We start from the raw sequence: 24,834 nt of genomic DNA on the forward strand, positions 1-24,834 counted from the left end.
TACGTGATTGTATTTTAATGGACTCTGAATTGAAAGCCATTCCCACCAGAGGAACTATGGGAAATAATGAATAATCCTCTGTTGTTATGAGCATTGTACAACAACCTGACTTCACCGAAAGAATATACAATCAGCCACGATAGTCTTCTCTCTGCTATGCAAATTTGCATGGAAAAAAAAATTACTTACAAAGATCTCTTGGGGAAAGATTTGCTAAGCTGTTAGTTCCTTCTTTGAAGATATATTGTGCACTTAGAGTTGTGAATGTGATGTATTAAATGGGTGCACCAGCTTTCAAGCACAGTTTGAACATCATCTGACAAACACTGGGGAACATCGGGAAAGTATTAAACTAAAAAAGGGAGGAGAAAACTGTGACTGGGTTCATTCTATTGAATTGACTAACCTCTCCGTAATGTACAGTACATGGGCCAGTTTGCATTGAAATGTCTTCTAATGCAGCTATATTATAGTTTGGAAGAGAATCTAAAATTAACATTGAGAAAATTCAGTGACAGCACACAAAGGAAATATCTATGGAGCTCAACTCAAAAATTAAGTAAATAAAAGATTACTTAATAAACTAAAAAATGCTCTCAGTAGAGTACAGCCCTCGTCCAAGGCCAGTGTCAAGCAACATACACCAGACTTCAGAGGAAAAAATTCAAAATCAAAGTAAATGATCAGGATCTGCTCCAAAATTTAATAGCTTTGTCCCTGGCCCACGCCCCATCCCTCCACTAAGTTTTGGTTCAAATCAGATCAGTACTTTTTGCATAATCCTGCTGACAAATAAACCAACCAACAAACAAACAAACAAACACAGGTGAAAACATAACCTCCTTGGTGGAGGTAATTAGACTTCAGACAAAAAAAAAGAGGGGACAAGGTGTTGAAGTTATGCAGTTTGAGCTGGCAATGCACAGTGTGGCAATTTCACTCTTTCTTACTCATTTATACTGTGTATTACAGTGCAGTTACCATGGGATTCTGGTTAATTATCGGCAATATCAACACCATCTACACCCTCCACCTGTTCAAATCTGTTCTTTTGCTGGATCAGTTGTTTGACTGGGTCAGTTGTCACTGCTGTGAATACAAGACACTGCTCCACTACTGGATGCTGTGTCTTGTATTTACTTTGTATAAGATACAAAGAACTTTTCATAAGCCTCATTCCTTTCCTTTTTAATTGATTCTGAAGATCCAAAAATTACTCCTTCCGACTTAATTTAGTAAGTCAATATATTGGAATATTTTGCTCACTAATAAGTATTTTGATTTAAGAAACACTACATTTTTATTTCTTTTATGAACTTGCTAATCTTTTTAACCCTCCTGGACTCAAAAAATGGGAGTAGAGGGCAGTTTCAGTTGTTGACTGTGTAATGAGCTGCACCCTTAGTAAATCAGATGCTAATTGCATGCAGATTGTGGTGTCACATTGAATAAAAACTGTGACAGAAATTTTCCCTGCTCTTAGATATATGGATTTAGCCCTCACCACACCCACACTGTTTATATGGGAGCCACTTGCCACGCAGTAGCTATCGGCTATGCTTCAGGCATCACACACACACACACACACACACACACACACACACACACACACAAACACACACACACACCCTTACATAAACACTTTCTCTAATTTACTCTCTCTGTCATGCTTTTTATACTTCTAACTTGCTATCCCTTGTGTCATACACAAACACATACACTCTCTCTCTCGGCCAAGCTCTCTGGAATTTTAACCTGGCATTCCTCTGTGCTCACACATAAATAGACAACTGTGCACACGCTGACACACACTCTTGCTGGTAGAGTGTATCAATGAGGGACAGCGGGCTATGCTTTCTTGCAGCTGTAAACAGATTGGTTCTGGTTGAGAGTTCACTGAATTGGGCAGGTATAACTGATCTGAACTGACACCTTGTAGGCAGGTCAAACAGCCAAGCGGATCACCACAGGGTCACGGAGAGAGACATAAATGCAGAGTGATGAGGCATTAATGAAGTTGTACCAAGATACCAAGTGAAAGAGGAGAGAACTTTTTAAAGCAGAATTCCTAAAAATGTTGCACCATCTATCAATAAATGAATACTTACGTTGAAAATTATTGTTTTAAATTTTATATGTGTAAATGGGTACTGTGTGTCATTGGATGGTGCAAGGTTTTTTTATTTGAACATATAACTACTCCAGGATTACAAAAAAATATTATGCAAAGTTTCAACCCAAGATGTTTAACTGATCAGTGACATCAAATGCTGTAGTCTTTGAGGACACTCTTGGCACTCTGTGTCACATTTTGCTTATCTTTCTTCTTCTCACTCTGGGCTCTGTTGGTGGAGCAAGACTAGTGCAAGCAGGGTTTTGATATGCTGAGATCATTTGAGTGTGGTCATGTTTGGTCATTTTATTTGTGCCCTGTACATCAGAGGTGGGGTGAAGGTGGAGGGAGATTTAAATCTAAATGGGAGTTACACTGTAGAGAAATGTCCTGCTGCTTTCCTTGCTTAAATGATATGAGCAACATTGTGCTGTTGCAAAATGACACATTGCATTGCATTGTCACCATAGATTTCCGATAAACCAGCCTGAGGAAGGTGGTAGGAATAGACAGTGGGACATAGAAACAGACTTAGAGCTTGGTTTCAACTCAATTATTTTATTTAAATTATAATCTGTCAAATTGTCAATTGTGACACCGATGAATAGTGGTTTTTGAAATTCTGAAATGTTTGTTGAGACCAAATGTTGATAATAAAATATCCATCCAACTCAACATCTCATAAAGAACCCATTTATATTTGTAATGTGCATTTTAAGGCTAACAAATGTGTTTCTTAGTTTTTGTCTTCCAACAAAGTATGGCAAGCATTAGCTGACAACAAAATACACATCCGCTTGTCCAGAATTTATCAGTGTTACCATTTTTCTGGTTTTCTTGTGTGATCTTGTGATCTGATGATCATTTTATAAGTCTAACAGTTGGAAACATTTTTGTTTTGCAAAATTTGCAAAGTTAGCTCAAATTTCACTTCACAGATGTAGAAAGAAGCAGGAGGGAAAAGGTATATGTTCGTGTCTGTATGTGTGCGTTTGGATGTCTTTATGTGGGATTGCTTCATCCAAAACATCTCATTATTTGCTTGGTCTGTGCTCATATCTGTGCTCAGGGTTCCAAAACATGAAAAATGAATCTTGTCTAAAAAATTTAGATTAAAGGCTCAATAACAGAACTGGCAAGCCTGGGGGTGGTTATGGGTAGTTGGAGGGTGGTTGGGAAAGGCAGGGGATGGGAGTGTTGAAAGAGAAATACGCCAGAGTAAAAGTGTATACAGTGAATAAGTGGCATGAGAAGAGATTTTGTTTTTAATGAAACATCTTCCAAGAAAAAACAAATAATTGCATCTTAAAATTCACCCACTCACCTATGTACTCACTGAACAGCCATGGAAAAAGGCAAAAAGAATAGAAGTAAAAATACAGAAGAAGGGTGAACGAACTGCGAGAGAGAAGACAAGATAGAGAATATACAGTGGCATGAAAAAGTTTAAGGCACCCTTGGTTAAAATTTCTGTACTGTAAATAGCTAAGCAAGTAACAGATGACCTGATTTACAAAAGGCATTAAGGTAAAAATGACACATTTCTTTAATATTTTAAGCAAAATTACTTTTTTATTTCCATCTTTTACAGTTTCAAAATAACAAAAAAGGAAAAGTGCCCAAAACAAAAGTTTGGACACCCTGCATGGTCACTACTTAATAACCCCCCCTTTAGCAAGTATCACAGCTTGTAAACGTTTTTTGTAGCAGCTGGGGGGTTTTTCAGTTCTTATTTGAGGGACTTGAGGGACCTTCTTTTGAGGTCTATCCACAGATTTTCGATGATGTATAGGTCAGGGGACTGTGAGGGCCATGGCAAAACCTTCAGCTCACACCTCTTGAGGTAGTCCATTGTGGACTTTGAGGTGTGTTTATGATCATTATTGTAGAATTGATCCTCTTTTCATCTTTAGCTTTGTTATAGACGGTGTGGTGTTTGCTCCCCAAATTTTTTGGTATTTAATTAGATCTATTCTTAACTGTATCAGTGAAATATTCCCTGTAACACTGGCTGCAACACAAGCCCAAAGCATGATCAATCCACCCCATGCTTAACAGTTGGAGAGGTGTTCTTTTCATGAAATTCTGCATCTTTTTTCTCCAATCATACCTTCGCTCATTGCAGCCCAAAAGTTCTATTTTAACAGGGCTTGTTTCCAAAAGGCATCAGGCTTCCTAAGTTCTTTATTTGCAAACTTCTGTCGCTGAATTTTGTGGTGAGGACACAGTAAAGGTTTTTTTCTGATGAATTCCAAGAAGGTCATATTTGTGCAGGTGTTGCCGCACAGTATAACAGTGCACCACCACTCCACAGTCTGCTAAATCTTCCTGAATGTCTTTTGCAGTCAAACAGCGATTTAGATTTGCCTTTCTAGCAATCTTATGAGCAGATCTCTCTGAAAGTTTTCTTTGTCGTCCAGACCTCAACTGGACATTGCCATTTCAACTGCCATTTCTTAATTACATTATGAACTGAGTGGACAGCTACCTGAAAACACTTTCCTATCTTGTTATAGCCTTCTCCTGCTTTGTGGGCATCAGTTATTTTAATTTTCAGACTGCTAAGCAGCTGCTTAGAGGAGCCCATTGATGTTGATTGTTGGGACAAAGTTGGGTATTATAAAGCTTTAAAATTTCACTTGGCCTTTCCTAACCCTGATTGTGACAAGCCATAGCCTTAACAAGCTAATTAAGGTCTGAGACCTTGTTAAAAGTTATCTGAGATCTCAAATCTCTTTGTATGGCCAAAATTTTGCATGGTGCTTCTTTCCTTTTATCACTCTAAAATTGTACAAAACAAAAATAATACACTAATCTTGCTTAAAATGTTTCACTTTAGCTGTATGCCTTTTGGAGATCACTTCATTTTCTATTCACTTAACTATTCACAGTAACAAAACTTTTGACCAGGGGTGCACAAACTTTTCATGCCACTGTAATAACAAGGTACCTCAGTCTAAGAAAATGAGTCAGGTTCCTGATACACACTATATACATTTCTAAAAAGAGAGAGAGAGAGAGAGTTGGGGGAAGCAGCTTATCTTTTTCCAAGAGCTGAATTGAAAAACAACTATTTCTTAAGACAAACAATAGGGTTGGAGCATGAAAGACAGTTTTCCTCAACGAAAACCTTCATTATCATCTTATTTAAAATAAATATATTTTAGCAATGGAAAATATGATAACCCCTCCTTCTCTCTCTCCTTTTTTCACTGAACAAATTTCACATTTAGAAAAGTTGGCACCTAGTCGTAGAGAGTTAAATGGTCATTTTAATTTCCACTGGGGTATTATGTGAATTGAAATTGACTGGGCTCCCACCCTGGGGTCTATATGATTGTTATTTACTCCACTGCCATCCGCTATTTCATGCCACTAGGCTGTGGGAGCCCTGCAAGCAAAGGTGCATAAAGCAACTTTGTACTGAATTTACAGCAATGCAGGATGTGAAATACACAACCAAAGAAACACTGGATGCATTCACTTTGATATAAGTGATTTGAATATCCTAAATGAAAATATTGGACAGTGTCAGGAAAGTTGTGTGTTATTCATTCTTAGGAGCAGCAGGAGATCTAGTGAGGAGTGAGTCAATCTGTCAGAAAATCAGTTAGGGGTCAACAAAATGAATGTAGAACTAACATATTAGCACTTTGTGGCTGTATGTCTGATTTTTGTTTTCACTTTTTTTTTATTAGTACTAAGCACTTGACTACAGAACAGTGAAATTCCACTCTCTCACTGTCGCATCTCAAAAGAGTCTTTTGAATACAATCAGTTCTTTCTTTTTATGCAATGCTATACTTTATTTCTTATACTTACTTACTTTGATACAAATGTACAGCATTCAGTGCAAATGATAGAAACAACTTCACTGGTTACGGACCCCAATGTTCAAACACACATGCAAAAGGTGAGACTTTAGCAGACTTGCCTAAAAAAAGCATATCCAAATTTTTAAAAAAAGTTTCTCTTTCAGTGATTTTCAAATATGCACTGTGTGATCTTTAGGATGACATGAATTGCACCCTGGATGTATTATGCTCTATTTCTAGCCAACTCCCTTTAGGTCCAAAGATGTGGCAGCAAAGTATAGTCCTTTGCTCTGTTCCCAACTGGTGGCAGCCAGCTAACACATCTCCTGGTAACTATTTTTCTACATGCTGGTTATTTACCTTGCTGGAAGTGGCACTAAGAAGGCTTTGGTAATCAGCCTTTGCTGTCACCTTCTGTCTTCTTTCTCCTGTGTATCCCCTGTCTCCTTTTTTTTCATCTTTTCTATCTCTTTCTCTTTCTCCTAGCATTCCTCACTGCCCCTACCTGTTTCTCTTCTCTTATCATACCACCATGCATAAAACTATCAGTCTTTTGCTCTCAGGGGAATAGGCTGACATTTGCACTTGGATATTGTGATCATTTATTTGCCCTAAAGTGCCTGAACATACAGAACTCTACTTTGCACTTGAGACATGGGCAAATATCAGCAGCTACGATCTCACACTTAAGTCATGAGTATATGAGTATATGACCATGTGGTTCATTCATGAGTGTTTTCTACCTTTCTTTTTACATACCATGCATTGCTCACATGTGATTCTGAGCAAACATGCTGTATATTGGGGGGTTTGTATACAGTGCATTCAGAAAGTATTTTCACATTTTGTTATGTTGCAGCCTAATGCTAAAATCATTTGAATTCATTTTTTCCCTCATCAGTCTACATACACAAACAAAATTTTAGAAATTTAGCAAATTTATTAAAAGGAAAAACTGAAATATCACATTGACATAATTATTCAGACCCTTTACTATGACATTTGAAATTCAGCTCAGGTGCCTCCCATTTCTCTTGATCATCTTTGAGATGTTTGTACACCTTAATTGGAGTCCACCTGGGGTAAATTCAATTGATTGACCATGATATGGAAAGGCACACAACTTTCTATATAAGGTCTCACAGCTGACAATGCATATCAGAGTAAAAGTCAAACCATGAAGTTGAAGGAACTGTCTGCAGAGCTCAAAGACAGGATTATATTGAGGTACAGATCTGGGGATCTGGAGAGTGGGCTACAAAAGAGCTAAAAATCTAAAAAAAAAAAATTGTTAAATGAAAGAAGTTTGGAACAACTAGAGCCCATCCTAGAGCTGGCCACCCAGCCAAACTGAGCAATCGAGGGAGTAGGGCCTTGGTAAGAGATGTGACCGAGAACCCAATAGTAACTCTGGCTGAGCTAAGATCCTGTGTGGAGATGGGAGAAACTTCCATAAGGACAACCATAACTGCAGCACTCCACCGATCTAGACGTTATGGCAGAGTGGCCAGACAGAAGCCTCTAGTCAGTGAAAGACATGTGAGAGCGTGGATGGAGTTTGCAAAAAAATTACCTGAAGGACAGAGACAGGGAGACTGGTCAGGGTTGAGGGAAAGCTGAACAGAGCAAAATGCAGAGTGCAGAGATATCATTACAGAAAACCTGGTCCAGAGTGCTCAGGACCTCAAACTCGGCCGAAGGTTCACATTCCAAAAGGGCAGTGACCCTAAGCACAAAGCCAAGACAATGCACGAGTGGCTTAGGGACAACTCTGCTAATGTCCTTGAGTGGCCCAGCCAGAACCCTGACTTGAACCCAATTCAACATCTCTGGATAGACTTGAAAATGGCTGTCCACCAATGGTCCCCATCCAACCTGACAGAACTTGAGAGGATCTGCAGAGAGGAATTACAGAAAATCCCAAAAAGACTCAAGGCTGTAATGGCTGCCAAATTTGCCGTAGCCAAGTACTGGGTAAAAGGTCTGAATACATATGTCAATGTGATTTTCAGTTTTTCCTTATCAATACATTTAAATTTATTTGTAAAATTTTATTTTCACTTTGTCAATATGGGATATTGAGTATAGACTGATGAGGGGAAAAAATGAATTTAAATGATTATAGCACAAGGCTGCAACATAACAAAATGTGAAAAAGTGAAGGGGTCTAAATATTTTCTGAATGTACTTAGCTCTGCACCTAGTGTATGCTTTTGTGCAGGTGTGCATGTGGTTGTTGATTCTATTGCTTAATTTATTTATTTATTTTGATACTCTATTTTCCTTCAAATTACAGGGCTACTCTATGTGTACTGCAGCAAGTGGCATTGTGATATGTCAGTGAATTATTAATGAACATGATGTGTTGTAGAACTCTTTGAAAGATTAATTAGTAACTAAGAAAAACACAGAGGCTGAACTTTCTCACGCACATGCAATTTACCTATGTGGGAAACACTGCACTGCTTTTTAATCATCAATAAATCACTTAGGAATATTACTATTTTAGGCAGAGGTGCATTCCTTTACGGATGCCGAAAAATATGAAAACACGTAATATCAGATTTATTGTCAGTAAGGTCAAAGCTGTAACCAAGCCCAAATTTCCTACTCAGCTTTCAAGTCCAAACATTCAGTAGGATTCCAGGGTCTCCTAATACAGATAGTTCTGGCATTGTAAATTCAGATTTTCTGTTGGTTTGCATATATATTTATCATGAATTATCCAATCAGATACAGATGGGTGACAAAACAAAAAACATGAAAAATGAAAATGGATCACAATGCCCCCTTTCCATGGGACACGAGGGATCACTGAATGGTTTGATGAGTATGATAATGATATGAATCATATGCTATGGCCTTCACAGTCACCAGATCTCAACCCAACTGACCACCTATGGGAGATTTTGGACTTACATGTTAAATAGCGCTCTCATCAAAACACCAAATGAGAAAATATCTTTTGGAAGAATTGTGTTCCATCCCTCCAGTAGATTTCCAGAGACTTTTAGAATCTATGCCAAGGTTCATTGAATCTGTTCTGGTAGCACATGGTGGCCCAAAACCTTACTACGACACATTATGTTGGTTTTTCCTTTAATTTGTCACCCATCTGTATATAAAGTTAAAGGCAGTCTTCCACTGTTAAGATTATCGTTCACTATTTATTTTCCTTAAACAACAGGAAAATTGTATTCAATAAACGTGAAATGTAGGCTTTTTTTCTGGGAATACAGACTGTTTAGATTCAAAAGAAGAAAATTTGCTGGTTTTATTCAAACACTGGCCACATATTTAAGAAATGCAGCCCATCATACAGCATAGAGTACTAAAGCCACAATAAAGTCATTCTTCTTCCCAGACATATCACAATGTGTCTACTCTGCTCGAACAGCAACCAACCTTCCCTTTTCACTTCCATGTCCTTGTTCTTTCTTGTCCTCACACCATCATGACCAGACCAGCATTCCTATTAGTAGAGGTTAAAAATGAATGAAAATATTATGTGACTCTAACAGTTCTTAAAATTCACAAGATGTTTTGTGTAACTAGTAATTTCTTCTAACTAATAACTTCATCTTTGTAGACAACAGTAAACTTAAAGGAAGTTAATAAATCCCATGATAACAGAATTACCTGGCTACTGTCATGTTTGTGTTATGTGGTGTTTGTGTATGCTGACACATACAGTACACATTGTACAAAAGATTGTACACTGCAGACAGACGGTTATGATTCATCATTGAAGTGATTTAGGTTTGACGTAGGAACTTGAACACTGAACAAGTGTTACCACAATATCTGATGCAGTATAACATGGACATGGAATATTCACTATCATCATAGACCTAAAATATTGGTGACAATGCTGGAAATATCCAGTTTAAAGGAAGAAGCCTTGTGATCAAGTTTATTGAGTCCGTAAAGAGAAAAAGGTCAATACTGATCTCCCTCAAAAGTTTGTTTAGTTGTTGTCACTTCATTTTTGCTTGGTAGCTTCAAATATTAAAGGTTGGGAAGGGATATAGGACAGTGCAATCGACTCTGTATGTATTCTGTCTATACATTGTTACACAGTACAGCACAGTACTGAAGCAGTTAATGGCTGAGGTGTTGAAGCAATTCAGTTTCATTGTGGGAAGGTTACTGAGATCCCGACCTCGTCTTTGAGTACTGTGAAAATTTGAATTATAATGGGCTATTGTAAAGCTATATAAGGCATGGGGCATTATATGTACAGGGCATTATATATAATGCACAAGGCAAGGGATGCCATCCTATATTAAGAAACTAGTATGGGGGGAAAGTGGGGGATCAGCACAACCAGTAACAACAGCATGTAGCAGAAATATGCTCAGGCAGAGGTGCAAGAAGGATAAGGTGCTGACAGCTTAACTGACCTCCTTGTTAAACTGTCAAATATGTCTGCATATTTGTGAGATCAGTTGATGTCAGCTGGTGTGAGGCAGAGTACTAATGCACATGTACTCTAGTAGCGAAATCAGTGCAAGCTGCATGAGGCAAAAATATATGTAAATCTAATCACTCACTTTGTAAACAAAGTGTCGTAACCCCTCCTGAGGTATTGCTGCTTCAGGAGGAGTTGCCATTACCACATTTAGAGATTGTTAGATCTTACTTTCAAGAGGTTTATATGGTAATGGCTTGGTATATTTCAGTTCAGATTTCGCAGGCAAAAACACATTCTCACCCAAGCATGCACACATAATTCAATAAAGGATGGCTGTATTATTAGTATTATTATTTCTTCAAAACCATTTGTATCTTGTAAGGGAGCATTATCCAGTTGATTACAGGTATTGTTTTTTATCATCGAATCACTAAATTCCTTTCAAATTGCAGTTTTCTGGTACCAGACAGTAAAGAGAGCCCGATGGAAATAACTGGAGGCACAGAGAACACCTCCATTTCTTTAAAATCCACTTTAACTTCCCTCTCTCATTCCATTCACTCCTTCTATTCCAGCCCTTATTCTCTGCAGTTATATGGTTCTAATTCTTTGTGTGTGTGTGTGTGTGTGTGTGTGTGTGTGTGTGTGTGTGTGTGTGTGTGTGTGTGTGTGTGTGTGTGTGTGTGTGTGTGTGTGTGTGTGTGTGTGTGTGTGTGTGTGTGTGTCTTATTTTCATTAATTAAGGTACAAGAATAATTTCAGACACTTGAGCATGACCTAAAGATTTCTCCTATGACCAGATACTGCTGCATGATAGGTACACTTGTGGCACAGTTACAAAAGGAGATAAGCAGGAACACATCACTAGGTGTGCTTGCATAAGTCACATCCAATGACATCAGTTCCTCTAAATCCCTCTAAGAGCATTGCACTCCTTTGCATGACATACAAACACTTTTACCACCTTCTCCCATAAGAAGCAGATGTCCTTCCCTGCAAAGAGCAGTTGCAAAGGTGGTAGCATAATGCCTATATGCCCACATATACACACATACTCTATGACACAGACCGCATGGGTGGTATAAGTATATTTTTTTATAAAATATCAGTACCTAACCCTATTTCTATGGACACCCCCTTCTGGTGTACATCACAGCTCATTTCTGTGATGGTGAGCCAGTTACCTTATGGTTGCTAGTAGATTTTACAACTATTTGTGCAAGGTCAATGTAGCAGACACCTCATTACTTTTAGTGTATTATTATGAAGGGGAACCTGGTTGTCTGTGTGTCTATCCCCTGTCAAAACAGGCAGTGATGGAAAATATGGACAGAGAGAGGTTGCAGACCATTTCCTCTTCCATACAGAAACACACACACAGTTGTACATTATGAGGCTTTGATGGTGTTATTTTTTCACTGTGAGCCCACCTGTGACAGAAAGTAATATGTCTAACAAGACAACATCCCAAGAGGCTCTGACTTTCACCCATAGCATACTGCACACAAACATGCACATACACACTCAAACAAACACACACACACACACACACATACATGGTGGGGCATGACAGCGAGATATTGACTGCCTCTACCTGGCCTGACAGGCCATTCACAATTTCTCTCTGCGTGAAGCCTAATGTATTCAAGGAGGTGAGTGTGTTTTTGTTTGTGTGTATGAGTGAGTGAAAGGGGGAAATTGAGAGAGAGGAAAGAAAGCAACTTCATGACTGTGTTTGTGTATGCCAGGAACATATATTTCTGTATTTGTCTAATGTGATTTTTGCCGTCTTTTTGTGTCTCATACATATGTCACTGTTGTCGCTTTCTTGGATTTCTATTGAATGTGCAAGGAGTTGTGGGTCAGCTTGGACTGAACAGCAACACGGCTCTGATCTTTCTGTCTATTTATCTCATGACTATACCAAGTCATTGGTTACACAGTTCACCCAGCTAGACAGGTGGAAATGTGTATCTATGTTGTAGAAAAGGCCATTGTAAGCTGTTGTATTTTGTATTAAAAAGTTCACTCCTTTTTCAGGAATGAATGATTTCTATAAAGGGGAATGTTAAACCTACATTATACAACAAACATTAAACATTCTGGATTGAGGTAATCAACATCCACCACATGTTGTTATTTTGCTCTAGTAAAAAGTTTGAGCCTTCTCTCAAATGGAATTTCAATTGTTCAGGAATCAAGGGAGAATAAGACAGATCAGAGCCTTAATTGTTAAATCTGACTGTGCGTGGCCTGTTTTGCCAATTCAGGGTTTAACTTATTTCATATTCTTTTTCTTTTTTTCATCTTTTCTAAATCAAGTATGCATCTGTATCTGGATACAAAGCCATATTGCTTGTTATAGTAGATATTTTTACATTTCACTCTTGTGAACTCAGCAATGTTTTCGTTGCCCCTGTTGTTCAAGTCTTACTGACCTGACTTAGTTCTTGACCCACGCACAGCTTTCCTCAACCTTCAGTTATGTCCATGTTTCTACTCTTGTGAGTAAGTCTCTTTTAGACAATGCACAGAATGAAACCCTATGAAAAAAAACAAGACTTCAGATTTTTCATCTGAGAGTGCTTGAGTTGAGTTGAGGAGATTTTATCCTAGAATTAATTTATTTAACATTTAATTAACAATGATGTGATTTAGAATTGCTACAAACTACTTAATGAACTTCCCATCGATAAATGTATGTTCAACACTGATGCATGTTCTCTAATTAAAGCAAACATACTAATGTTCATCATGTTCTCTGTTTCTTCACTCCTCCCCTTCATTCTCTCCAACTTTTTGTCGCATTTTTCCTCTCTGCTACTTTCTCTTTTCTCCTTTCCTGTGCTCTTTCTCTCACCCATCTCCTCTTGGTTCCTCATATTCTTTCTCTCTCCACAGCAAAGTGTGACAAAGCTCTAGCCTCTCCTCTGCCTCACACAGCCTTCACCAGCTCATCTGTCTACTCCAATGGATACGCACCCGGATATGCCAAACTCAACAGGAGAGGAGGTAGACATACACACAAAAAGACAAACAAAAATCTGCATATGTCCATGTACTAACACATACATGAATGCTGCACAAAAAGGGTTGTACATACACGCATACACACAGTGGAAAAGTAAATATCTAATTCAAATATATGTACATATGTCCTTACGAAAGATCTTACAGATGGCACACTGAGATAATATCCAAGTCTTCACAGAGTGACATGCTTTATAGTCCTGCTCAGCTACTGTAACCCTACTCCCGTTCTTTTTCTAATTTCTCGCTATTTCCCTTTACTTTCCGGCAGCTGTGGCTCAGGAGGTAGAACGGGTTGTCCACTAACCGGAAAGTCATGGTTCGATCCCTGGCTCCTCCAGCCCGAATGTCGAAGTGTCCTTGGGCAAGATACTGAAACCTAAATTGCCCCTGATGGTTGTGCCATCAGTATGCGTGAGTGTGTGTGAATGCAATGTATGAACGTGTGTGCGAATGGGTGAATGTGGCATGTAGTGTAAAGCACTTTGAGTTGTCAATAGTACTAGAAAAGCGCTATGTAAGTGCAGTCCATTTACCACTCCTCTCAATAGTTTTCGTTCCATTTCTCCATCCTTTCTCCCTCACTCAGTTCATTTTGTCAGTGCCTCAAACTGGAGCCCATTTTGGTCCACAGCAGAGAGAGATACAGCCAGACAACTACACCCCTCTTTGTTGATAAAATTAATAATTCATACAATTCCATCTAATATAGTCACACTATAGCTGAGGAAACAGAGCTTTGAGCTGGCAAATAAAGGCAAGGTAAATCTGGTGTGTTTAATCATCAATAGAATTACTGCTGAGAGGGACAAGACTGCTCTTTAATCATGACACCTATGAATAAGAAAGAAGGATAAGAAGAAGGAAATAAATAAAGACCAACCTGTCGATGACAGCAATAATGGATGAGTGTAAAAATACAACTTGTGCATTCTTTCTCCACATGCTTTCTTTCGTTTTTGAGTTAGAGATCCTTAGCGAACACGTAATGGTTGAAGCATTTGTGTATTGTTATAGCTTTATCTGTTTGAACTAGTTTCATGAAAAAGTATGTGTTTCTGAATAAGGCACAATTATCTGCTGATGTGTAGTTCAAGATTTGGATAATTTGGATCAATTTTCTGACCCCAAGGCAGTTTTTCTCACCTCTAAAAAAAACAATTTGAGATCCATTACCCAGACTGAATGACTTGTTGAGGGGGCAAGCCTCCAAAATCTAAAAATATAATGGTTATATTCATTGGCTGGCATATATCCAGAGACATTGTACTGTTTCCATATTTAGCAGTGGAAAATTTCAATGCTAAAAGAGGGAATTCTCAGCTCTCTCTCTGTTCAACTACCTATCAATTTTGCCTTGTAATTAGTTGCCCAACATGCCAAAGTGAAACCTTGTTTTTCTCACACATTTCCATTTTTCGTGCTCCAAATGGAACGGAACCAACACTGTGAAACAACAAACTGAAAAACTGTTAAATGTGCCAAAATGAGTACATACTGAGACACATGTCAAAGTACCGGAGGAAAAGGATATAAAGTTTCATCACATCCTCTGTGTCTTTGTGTTCTCCAGAAAATGACACTGTCATTGGATCTTGTTAGCATAAAGATTATGACAGGGTTGGCACATAAAGTTAGAAAAAGAGAGGCAAATAAAAAGTTCTGCAGGAAGGGAAAGTTAGGTTAGTTCCTAAGAAAAACTTAGAAAAGGACAATAAATAATTGAAGATTTCTGCCATGAAGGAAGATGCCACTCAAAATTGAAATCAGCATTATTAACTTTTTGCCAGTTTGTAACACTGAATACAAAACACATCAAATGCCCACAGTCATATATAAATATACACATTCAAACAAACAGGCATAACAAATACATGTACTGCACATGTTTAGAATGACAGTGAAACATTTGCGGACACACAACATGCACAACATGTGAATAGCCCATCAAGCTTTCATGATACATGTGGACATTCACAGAAACACTCATGAAAAACACACGTTCAAAAGGCATGAAAAACAGTCCACACACAGAAACCAATAATATCACAGGAACATGAGCATCTCAAAATACAGAATTGCTATCCATAACCACATATATTCACAGAACCAAATATACAGTAGCATGTAACTGCTCACACTTAACACACACTACATTTAAAAAAGCACAGACTTGAGAATTATAACCTCATGCCCACATAGTCATGCTATAAGGAGGGGTCCCTCCAAGCAGCTAAATGTGCCGTCATTAGCATGAGTGTGTGCTGATAAGGCAATCTACTCCAATCTCCTTGTGCTATGGAACAAGGGAGGCACAAAATCAATGGTACACACCACTCATATTAAGCTTCTGTTGTGAATGCTGACAGCTATTAGATTTTTAGGCTATAGGCATGTGTGTGAGGGTGTGTGCAAATGTATGTATATCCATTTTTGGCTGCATGTGCCTTGTCTGTCTGTGTGTGTGAGAGAGAGGTAAAATGATGCTACTGTATAATAATTTTTCGGCAGGCAGGCGTCTTCTGTATGCCAGCCAGTCACCAGGCAGCTCGTCCTTACCCTGCTTTTTCATCTGACTTCTGTCACACACACACACACACACACACACACACACACACACACACACACACACACACACACACACACACACACACACACACACTAACACACACACACACACACACACACACACACACACACACACACACACACACACACACTCTGCGCTCTCTATCCATGCATGTGGGTAAATGTGACTGTATGTGCTTTATATGAGTAACTGTATATGTTTTAGGGAGTACAGTATATTTGTGTGTATGTAGTGTATAAATACCTAAACAGAGGCTCATGCACATTGCTTTTTTCATGTATTTAATTCAAAGAGGGAACTTGCTAAATGCTCTGTCTCTGTCTCCCAAAGACTAAGACCCGTTCAGTCTTAGCCTTTAGGACACTGAAAAAGACTATTTTAAGACCAGTTCAGTTTGACTTTCAGTTCCTGATGCAGGCCATTATTACATTATTACATCAGCTATACTATGAGCTAGATTTGTTTTTTATTGTCATTATTATATTTGTTGTAGTATAAATCAAACAAGGACAGTTTTCGCCTCAGGGTTTTGAAGACAGAGTAGACTGATAAAGAATGGCACTTTATTTATCTTTGTGCCCCTTTCCACTCATTCTCTCCTTTATCACCCCTCTCTCTATCTGTTAATACCTCATTCTCACCATCCTCCTCAGTCTCCCCTTTTTTCCTTCTCCCTTTTCCTCCATTTCTTCCTTTTTTATATTCACCTCCCTCCATCCACCCCTTCCCTTTCTTTTTTCTCCCTTTCCCCTTGTCTCTCCTGCTGCTGGATCATTCTTCTTGCAACTAAGATCCTTGCTCATCCTTTTCTCTCTCATAAGGTTGGTTTTCATTCACGTTTTTATAAATATTTTCAAATTATACCTATAAAAAACCTATGTGGAAATACCAAAAAATTGAGAAAACCTCAAAATATCACTAAAAGGATTTTACTTTGGTTTAGTCAGAAACTAACATAAAAGGTATTTACCTATCATGTTTTCTACATTGCTTTCACCATTTGAGGTTTCACTGTTGCTCTTTAGTGATGGCATCTTGTTGAGAACTCTTCTTTGCAGTGGTTTAATGGTAGCCAACTGGAAAATGTCACATAACAGTAGTGGATGAAAACACACATTGATTTGCATTTTCTTTTGTAAATGGTCAAAATGGTTGGTTAAAATTTGTGTTTGTATGGAAAACCCACCTACTGTAATGACTCTTTCTTACCTTAGTATTGGTTCTTTCTGAGCAACCTTGTTTTAAAGTGGTACACTGGCAGCTTAACAAAGCAATGGCCAAAACTGATACAGCAGGGGCAGGGATATTTTAATTTTAATTCCTAGTGTGCATCCAGCACCTTTGCCATGAACCAGCTCAAATTCGACACAAAACATGGGAGACCATAGCAATAATCAATGATTAAAGTAAAACAAATTTATTTAACTAATATAAACAATACACAAATTTTTATTGGAAGATATCATTAATGAGGGGAGTGCATGAATGTGCGAAAAAAAAGTAAAGTAAAATAAAACTAACAAAAACCTGTGCTGGCTCAGACTGTTGCCAACCACTTTGCAAAACTGACATTAGTCCGCGCACCAAGTGCCCAAAAACCAGATCATTTGCACTGAATCAGGTGCTCACCTGGACTACCTCTCTCGCGGCCAGCAGCAACCAAAGCATGTCCTTCTTCCAGTCGCGATCCAGCTCTGTGCAGAAGGCATGCAAGACTTACTTCAGGATTTGATGAAAGCGCTCTAAAGCACTTTGATTTTGGGGATGATAAGCCGACGCCTGGTTATGCTTAATCTGAAGCTGCTGCGAAACCCGTGAAAACAGCTGACAACGAAAATTGGAACCTTGGTCAGTTTGTATGACTTTGGGAATGTGAAACATAGAAATGAACTGAGACAGTGCCTTCGCCACAGACTTGGCTGTAATAGAACGTAATGGGTAGGCTGCTGGATAACAGGTAGCCTGGCACATCAGTCAACAAATGTTGACGATGGAGGGAGGCAGCGGACAGTCCATAAGTAAATACTCAAATGGCTGATCCAAAGCTGCAACTGGACACAGCGAAGCTGGACTTATAGACTGATTTGGCTTACCCATCAGCTCGCAAGCGTGGCAAGTTTTTATGAGGCAAATATATCACTTTTCAAACAGGGCCAAAAGAAATGATGCAAGATGTGATTGTATGTTTTTTCAACACCCATATGATCTGCTATATCATCATGGGAAGCTTTCACCACCGCTTACCCAAATTTAGCAGGAACCACAATTTGCACAGTTGGTTTTCCCACAAAACAGTTTATGCACTGGTACTGGAATAATAGTCATACCCATACCCCACATGAAAATAAAATCTCCACTGTTTGTATCTGAGGAGAAAGGGAGAATCGACTCACAGACAAAGGTATGTAGTGCACTAGTGTCTCAAGATTTTAACTGCCACTTCCTTCTTTCCAGACAGGGACACATGACCATCTGAAATAAACACTGAATAATCCTCTTTACTTTCAGACACACACGCAGGGGACCACAGGGCATCAGAATAACACACTGTTTGGAGTGCCAGCTGGGCAGAAGAAACAACAAGGGCAGCTAAAGCAAGAGGTGTTACTTGTGCATTACCTGAAAACTTTGCTTTCCCTTTAAGAGCAGGACATTCATTTTCCAATGCCCTTTACCTTGGCAATAATTACAAGTCCTGCGGGAATCATTTTTCTTCCAAGTACTGCGTTCAGGCCCTTAAAAACTGGACCCCCCATATGATACAAAAGATTTACCCATGCGTGCTAAAAAAAAATATTCTTCTGCACACTAACAATGGCTGAAATGTAAATTTATGAGTCAGAATATACTCATCGGCCAAAACTGCTGCTTAGGGCGTTTAACTTTTAGTTCATTTATCTAAGTAGCAAAAATATCTGGCACGTATTTTTCCAGTTGTTCAAGTGCTAATAAATCATACAGTTCTTGTAAACTTTTAACTTCTGACACAGAACACCAGCGATTAAACTGTACAATCAAATCTTGCACAAATCCAACATGAGTGTGGTGTTCCTTCCTCAAATTTTTCTTTCATCACTTCCAATTCAGTAGCGAGGGGAGTGCATGAATGTGTTACAGTGTAGTGTATGCAAAGGATAAAGTAATAAAAAACTAACAAAAACCTAAACATTCAACCAAACCCAAAATACTGCTTGCTGGGAGGAGAGAGAGAGAGCGAGAGAGAACTGGCATATCCAGCCCTCGTATATAAACTAGCAATCAGGATGAGTTGTTTCAGGTGTGTCTCATCCCACGACTGGACTGACTGCGTCCTGCAGGGACAGGAAAAACAGACACACAAGGAGCCCCAAACAGAGTGGGAGGAGGCATCACAACTCTCCATGATGCTACACAATAGCATCTTTTCCTAAATCCCTTGCCCTCGGACAGATGCGGACACAGACACAGACACGCTTCTATTCCTGCTACAAGAAGAAGCACTCCTTTGTTTGTGGTTTTTGGCTAAGTAACAGGAAAAAAGTTAAAAAAAAAAAAAAAAAAAAAAAAAAGATAAGTGTGTGCAACCACTTAACAAGAATAGGACCAAGGATGGGAAACACACAGTACAGTATCTGCTTATCTAATAATCCCTCTGATATTACCAGTTCTAGCCAGTTGCTTTGAAATGTGATGGTCAGACATAAGCTAAAGGGCTTAGTGTTTATTCTGAAGGAGCCCTGTGTCTAAGCTTTAAACTTTTTGACAAACTACCTGTATGGTATCTTCGGTGAAAATCAGACATGTTTAAAATGCACTGACTTTAACTGTGCTGACATGCAAGTCATGGATATATCTATCATTTTGTCATTTACACAGAATGAGTATAATGCTATACATAAACCATTCATTAGTTGTCTTCCATTGACAAGCCATGGCATTAGCTAGCTTCATGACTAATACTTAGCTAATTTAGCTAAAGATAAACTACAGGCATGTGTTTTATAGCAGCAGTGTTATACTGATGATGGAGAAAATAATAGGGTTGTTGTTCATTTACCTGCTAGAGCTATCTAACTGTTTCATAAATGAATATAAATCAAGTTTTTCTGGGGGCTATCGACTACAAAACTGACATGGCTGCTATCAGGCATATTTAGGTTATACAAAAGGAGAAATAAGGGGGCGTGGTTTATTATCATTCAAGTAATGTTCTGCTCTGCAGCATACGGTGCAGAGCGTACAGTGAACTTAGAGGGATAAGTGTGTTGCCAACAGTAGCATGACAGTGCTGTTTGATGGACAAAGTAGGTAATAAAAAAGCTCAAGTACCTATCTTTGCCTGTCCATTACTTTGTTACTTATTGGCCGTTATACACACTGATAGGATTTATCTGCAATTAGCTGAAATTAGCTGATAAAATTGGCCCGCCGATGTATTAGTTGAGCTCTTACTATCAGAACTCAGTCTCTGTTCAGGTCATGGAAATGGTGAGACCGAAAAACAGGGTCATGTGTCAGAAAAGAGTTGAAAAACTCTGCTTTAACTTTCAGCAAAAGAGTTTTGCTGAGCTTTCAATAGTCACATAACAACCACATGAGCTACACCTCACACAAGGCTATGTTCAGTGTTAAAGTTCAAATAGAGGAGGAATGGAGAGGTTGAAGGCAAAAGAGAGAATAAGGGATGTGAAGAAGTGGAGAGGGAAAGCGAGGGAGGAATGGAAGACACGGAGAGAGTGGAAAAAGGTCTCTCGGAGGTGTGTGAACAGTCTGAAATGGAAAAAGGGAACCATGAGTTTGTGATGGAAGTACAGACAACAGTAAAAAGTGATGAGGAATGTATCGTTTTACAGAGGGATCTCAGAATTCAAGTCTTGTGTAATCACAGAAATGTATATATCAAATTTCCTTGTGGGTGCATCTTATTATCTCTGCACTTGATAATGGGTTATTTTGACATAGCCCTCATTCAGTGGAACGGTCAAAAGGTGTTTTGGGTTTTGGACAGAGCCAATCACACAGGAGAAAAATGAATACTGTTTGTGGGTGAAGAAAGTAAGAGACAAATGGGTGAACTGATTTGTGTGAGCATGAATATCCCTATAGGCATGTTTGCATGTGAGCATGCATGTGTGCCCACATTGCTGCATAGTGAAGATGTGGCCAAGCATGAGATTGGGCCACTAATCAGAAACACTACTACTGACTACTGATTCTTATATTCCATTTTCTTTTCTCCTCCCTCTCTCCTTATCCCTCTTCCTCTGTGTTCCTCTCTGCTCCACTCATCATTGTCTCACCTTTTTCCTTCTCCATCTAATTTTCCCTCCACATAATTTCTATTTTAAACATTACATTCTCAATCCCAAACTTCATTTTCTCAGCCTGTCCCCTTTCTTTCTTCCCGGACCTCATTATTTATGTTTCCAAAGTTTGAAAAAGTTATACTTTATTCTTCCTTATTCAAACGAAGGACATCACAGTACTGCAGTACAACTGCGCTCTGACTTGCTGGACAATTAACCAGATTCCCCCTCCCTTTTAATGTATTGCTTTTCACTCTCTGTCATCTTGCAAAATTGTTAGATGACTCTAGCCATTGCAGTCATCCATCGATAATGGCGGTCCGCTCCTAATTAAATTACTCTGTCTCCATCCGCTCCCTTTGCTCCATGACAGAAAGATGAAGTACTTGCAGAGGGCTAACCAGCTGTTTTCTTTCTGCTGCCTTTTTCCAGCAGCCTAGCATATTAATTAACTAAGAAGTTATGCTTTCTGTTAATGTGCTTTTGGTATGAAAAGTGGCAACTTTGATGCTCAAATGTTCTCACACACATAGATAGAGGCACAAACAGAGGCATGGAAGCATTTAAACCCACCTGCACAGAAACAAATTTTGTTATGTTTATGAGCCCACTCACTCTCCCACACTGACACTTTCTCATATACATTCAGTTGTTCTAACACACTTTTGTTCCTGTATTGCCCTATCTTTCTCACTTGCTCTTTCTGCTTTTCTGCACTGTTTGCTCTTTTACTTTTCCCTGACTCATTTTCTACCATCAGTGCTGTGGAAGATATTTACCTAGTCAGGCGGCTGAATTGAGCCACATATTTTGTATTGCCCTGCTTGGCTGTAAAAGTTAAAATTATTTGTAATCATCAGACACACACACATACAAAGATTCACACCCCAGTTCACATTTGTGTTCATATTCTAAATTTCTGTGGATTATCCATTCAGTACATACTGTAAGTATGTTTCCAAGTTCCCTCCCTAGGAGCAATAGACAACCCTGTGACCTGTCCAGTTAGGTGAGCTCTGATCATCTGTATTGAAAAAAAAAACAGAGGAGGATGTCAATTTGACAGCCAAACAAGAGATGAACAAAGTCAAGAAAAATAACCACACAGATTCCATTAGTTGACTATTTGAAAAGGTAGCCATTTTTGGCAATGGTTCCAAGAGGGCACTTCATGGTTTGATTTTCTCTCCATTATGTTCCCCTGCCTTTCCTTAGTCAGGACATTGCTGTTGATACATCTGCCTGTGCCCCCCACATTCCCAAGATGACTTTTTAGTGGCTTTCACTGTATATTCATTGTTATTGTTTTTTGTGAAAAATGGGCGATAACTAGCTATGTATGATTACTTTGTTTGCAGCCTACAGATACAGCTTTTATGCCAGTGAAAAACTGATAAAAGCTTGTGTTTCACCATGTGTATTATATATACATTTAAATTTATGAGCCCTCATATGCTTGTTTGTAAGAATATTTGAGGTATGATTCTACTATAACACACACTGTGCTACCACTGCTACAATGCTGGGTTATCTGTGTAATCACAGATAGCTTCAAACCTTGCAAGCTTGGAGAAACTCCAGCCATGTTTTTTGGCCTTGGCTGGCATCTTTTATCTCAGAAGGAGCCTCTCTATGTGAATTCTATTTAGCTAGTAAAGACCTGTGTAGGGGACCAAACAGGAACATTTTCACCAGATAGCTATCAGGTAGCAGATTCATCTGATTTTTAATCTGGCATTTTTGAACATGATTGTTTAAAAATGCCAGCATCAGTGCCACAGGAATTGGTCAGGGTTCAAGTGAATTATAAGGATATTTTCTAGAGTAGTGGTTTGTATACGGCAGCTTTGTCCCTTCAGACAGATTTTAAGCCAGTGCAGGATGGGCTTATAAATTACTAAGGTATATCATCAATAATAGAGAATTTCCCATGTGAGAAATTAAAGGGTGTCGTTCTGTCTGACTGGGAGGGGCTATTGTTAATGAATCTGTTATTTTGCAACAATTCATCAATTGTTTTGTATATAAGAAAAAATAGTGAAAATTCTCATGACCAGATGCCAAGCTACGTGTCCAACTTGCTTTTATTGTTGACCAACAGTCCAAAGTTAAAGGTTTTCAGTTTACAGTTACATAAAACAGCAGCAAGTCCTCACATTTAGAAAGCAGAACTGGTGAATACTTTTGGTTGATTAACGACAAATAATTAAACAGTAATAATTAAATAATCAAAATGTTGTTGACTATTCAATTAATCGACTAATTGTTTCAGATTTTTTTTTTTTTTTGCCTTTTGACCATTGTATTTTTTTTTTTCACTTAATGCCTCAATGTGGGCTTGAAATGCTTAAAACTGTACACACCATTTGATGCTCTAAGTGTCTATGATCCTTTGAAAGCAATTCAGTATAAGCAGTACTTTCAAGATTTTTATCAGCTTCAATAGAGAAAAATCTAGGTGGCAGTGATCCTCTAGTTTTTGCCTCTTTTGCTTTCAAGGCTTTATTCTCTCTGCCATCCTCTTGGATTGTACGTATTGTCCATCCTTTGTCCTGAGCTCTATCTCCTGATCTTTTTTTCTCTGTAAAACTTGCCTTCCTCCTTTTCTTTGAATCTTCCTCAGAGGTGGTTTCTTTGACCTTCTCTGCTCCACTTGTTCTCTCCTCTATCCTCCTCCTGCTCCTCTTCCCCTCCCAGAACATCTGTGTGTGTTACAGGCGAGAGAACAGTAACAGTCCCCTGACGCTTCTCCCCTTTTTCCTTTCATTTTCTTCATTTTTTTCATTTTTCATTTTTTTGTCTTCTTACACTGATTCTCCTGTTCTCTTGCTCCTATTCTCCTATCACCAGCCTCCTCCATCTCCACTTTATTCTGTCAACCTCTTTTTACTTCTCCACTTTTCTCCGTCAGGCTTTCAAGGGTATATATTTTTTATATGTCACCCCACCCCCCCAACTTCCCCAGAGGGGAGGAGATGTCCCTCCTCCCCATCACCTCTCATCTATTCTTCTTTTTCCAGGCCTCTCCTTTCCTTGCCAATCTCCAATGACAGCATTTGCCTATCTCACTTCTCCGTTCTCTGCTTTTTTTTTTTTGCTCCCCCAAACCCCTTATTTGTGTCCCTTGTTCCTTCCCTAACCTCTAACATCAAGCTCTTTTGCCCAAAGCGCTCTTCTGTCATTGCTTTTTTTCGGCCATTTTTTACAAATGCTTGCTTGCATTACTTTCACAATCTTTTGAACCTTTACGTCTCTCGGGACTTTTCAGTCTATTTGTCTCTCTCTCACTCCCATCTGTCCCTTCTGGTAACCCCGTAACCCTAACATGCCTTCTGCTCCATCCTTCCTCTTCACCCCCTTTTCCCTAACCATCACCCTTTCCTTTCATTCACCCCTTAAAGCTATGTTCAGACTGACAGAAGCACTTCTTTAAAAACGCAGTCTCCTCGTAAAGCAGAGGTGCCCATCAAAAAAGTCTGACATGGCTCCACTTTTGACACAATACAATGCAACATCATCCATCAGTGCACTGTGTTGGCCAATCAAATAGCTTATATTTTTGGTATATCACACTGTAACATAAATGC

At 38.8% G+C, this 24,834-nt stretch overlaps 1 protein-coding gene across 1 annotated transcript in view; it reads left to right on the forward strand.

The window, feature by feature from the left end:
* cntnap2a (contactin associated protein 2a) overlaps positions 1-24,834 on the forward strand; it is a 324,180-nt gene that overhangs the window by 118,046 nt on the left and 181,300 nt on the right. The window contains exon 2 of the mRNA XM_040127346.1: positions 13,244-13,354. Within this exon, the coding sequence (XP_039983280.1) occupies positions 13,244-13,354 (111 nt within the window). The remainder of the gene's footprint in view (positions 1-13,243; positions 13,355-24,834) is intronic.

This window comes from Xiphias gladius, chromosome 5, assembly GCF_016859285.1.
Source record: "Xiphias gladius isolate SHS-SW01 ecotype Sanya breed wild chromosome 5, ASM1685928v1, whole genome shotgun sequence".
Lineage (NCBI taxonomy): Eukaryota > Metazoa > Chordata > Actinopteri > Istiophoriformes > Xiphiidae > Xiphias > Xiphias gladius.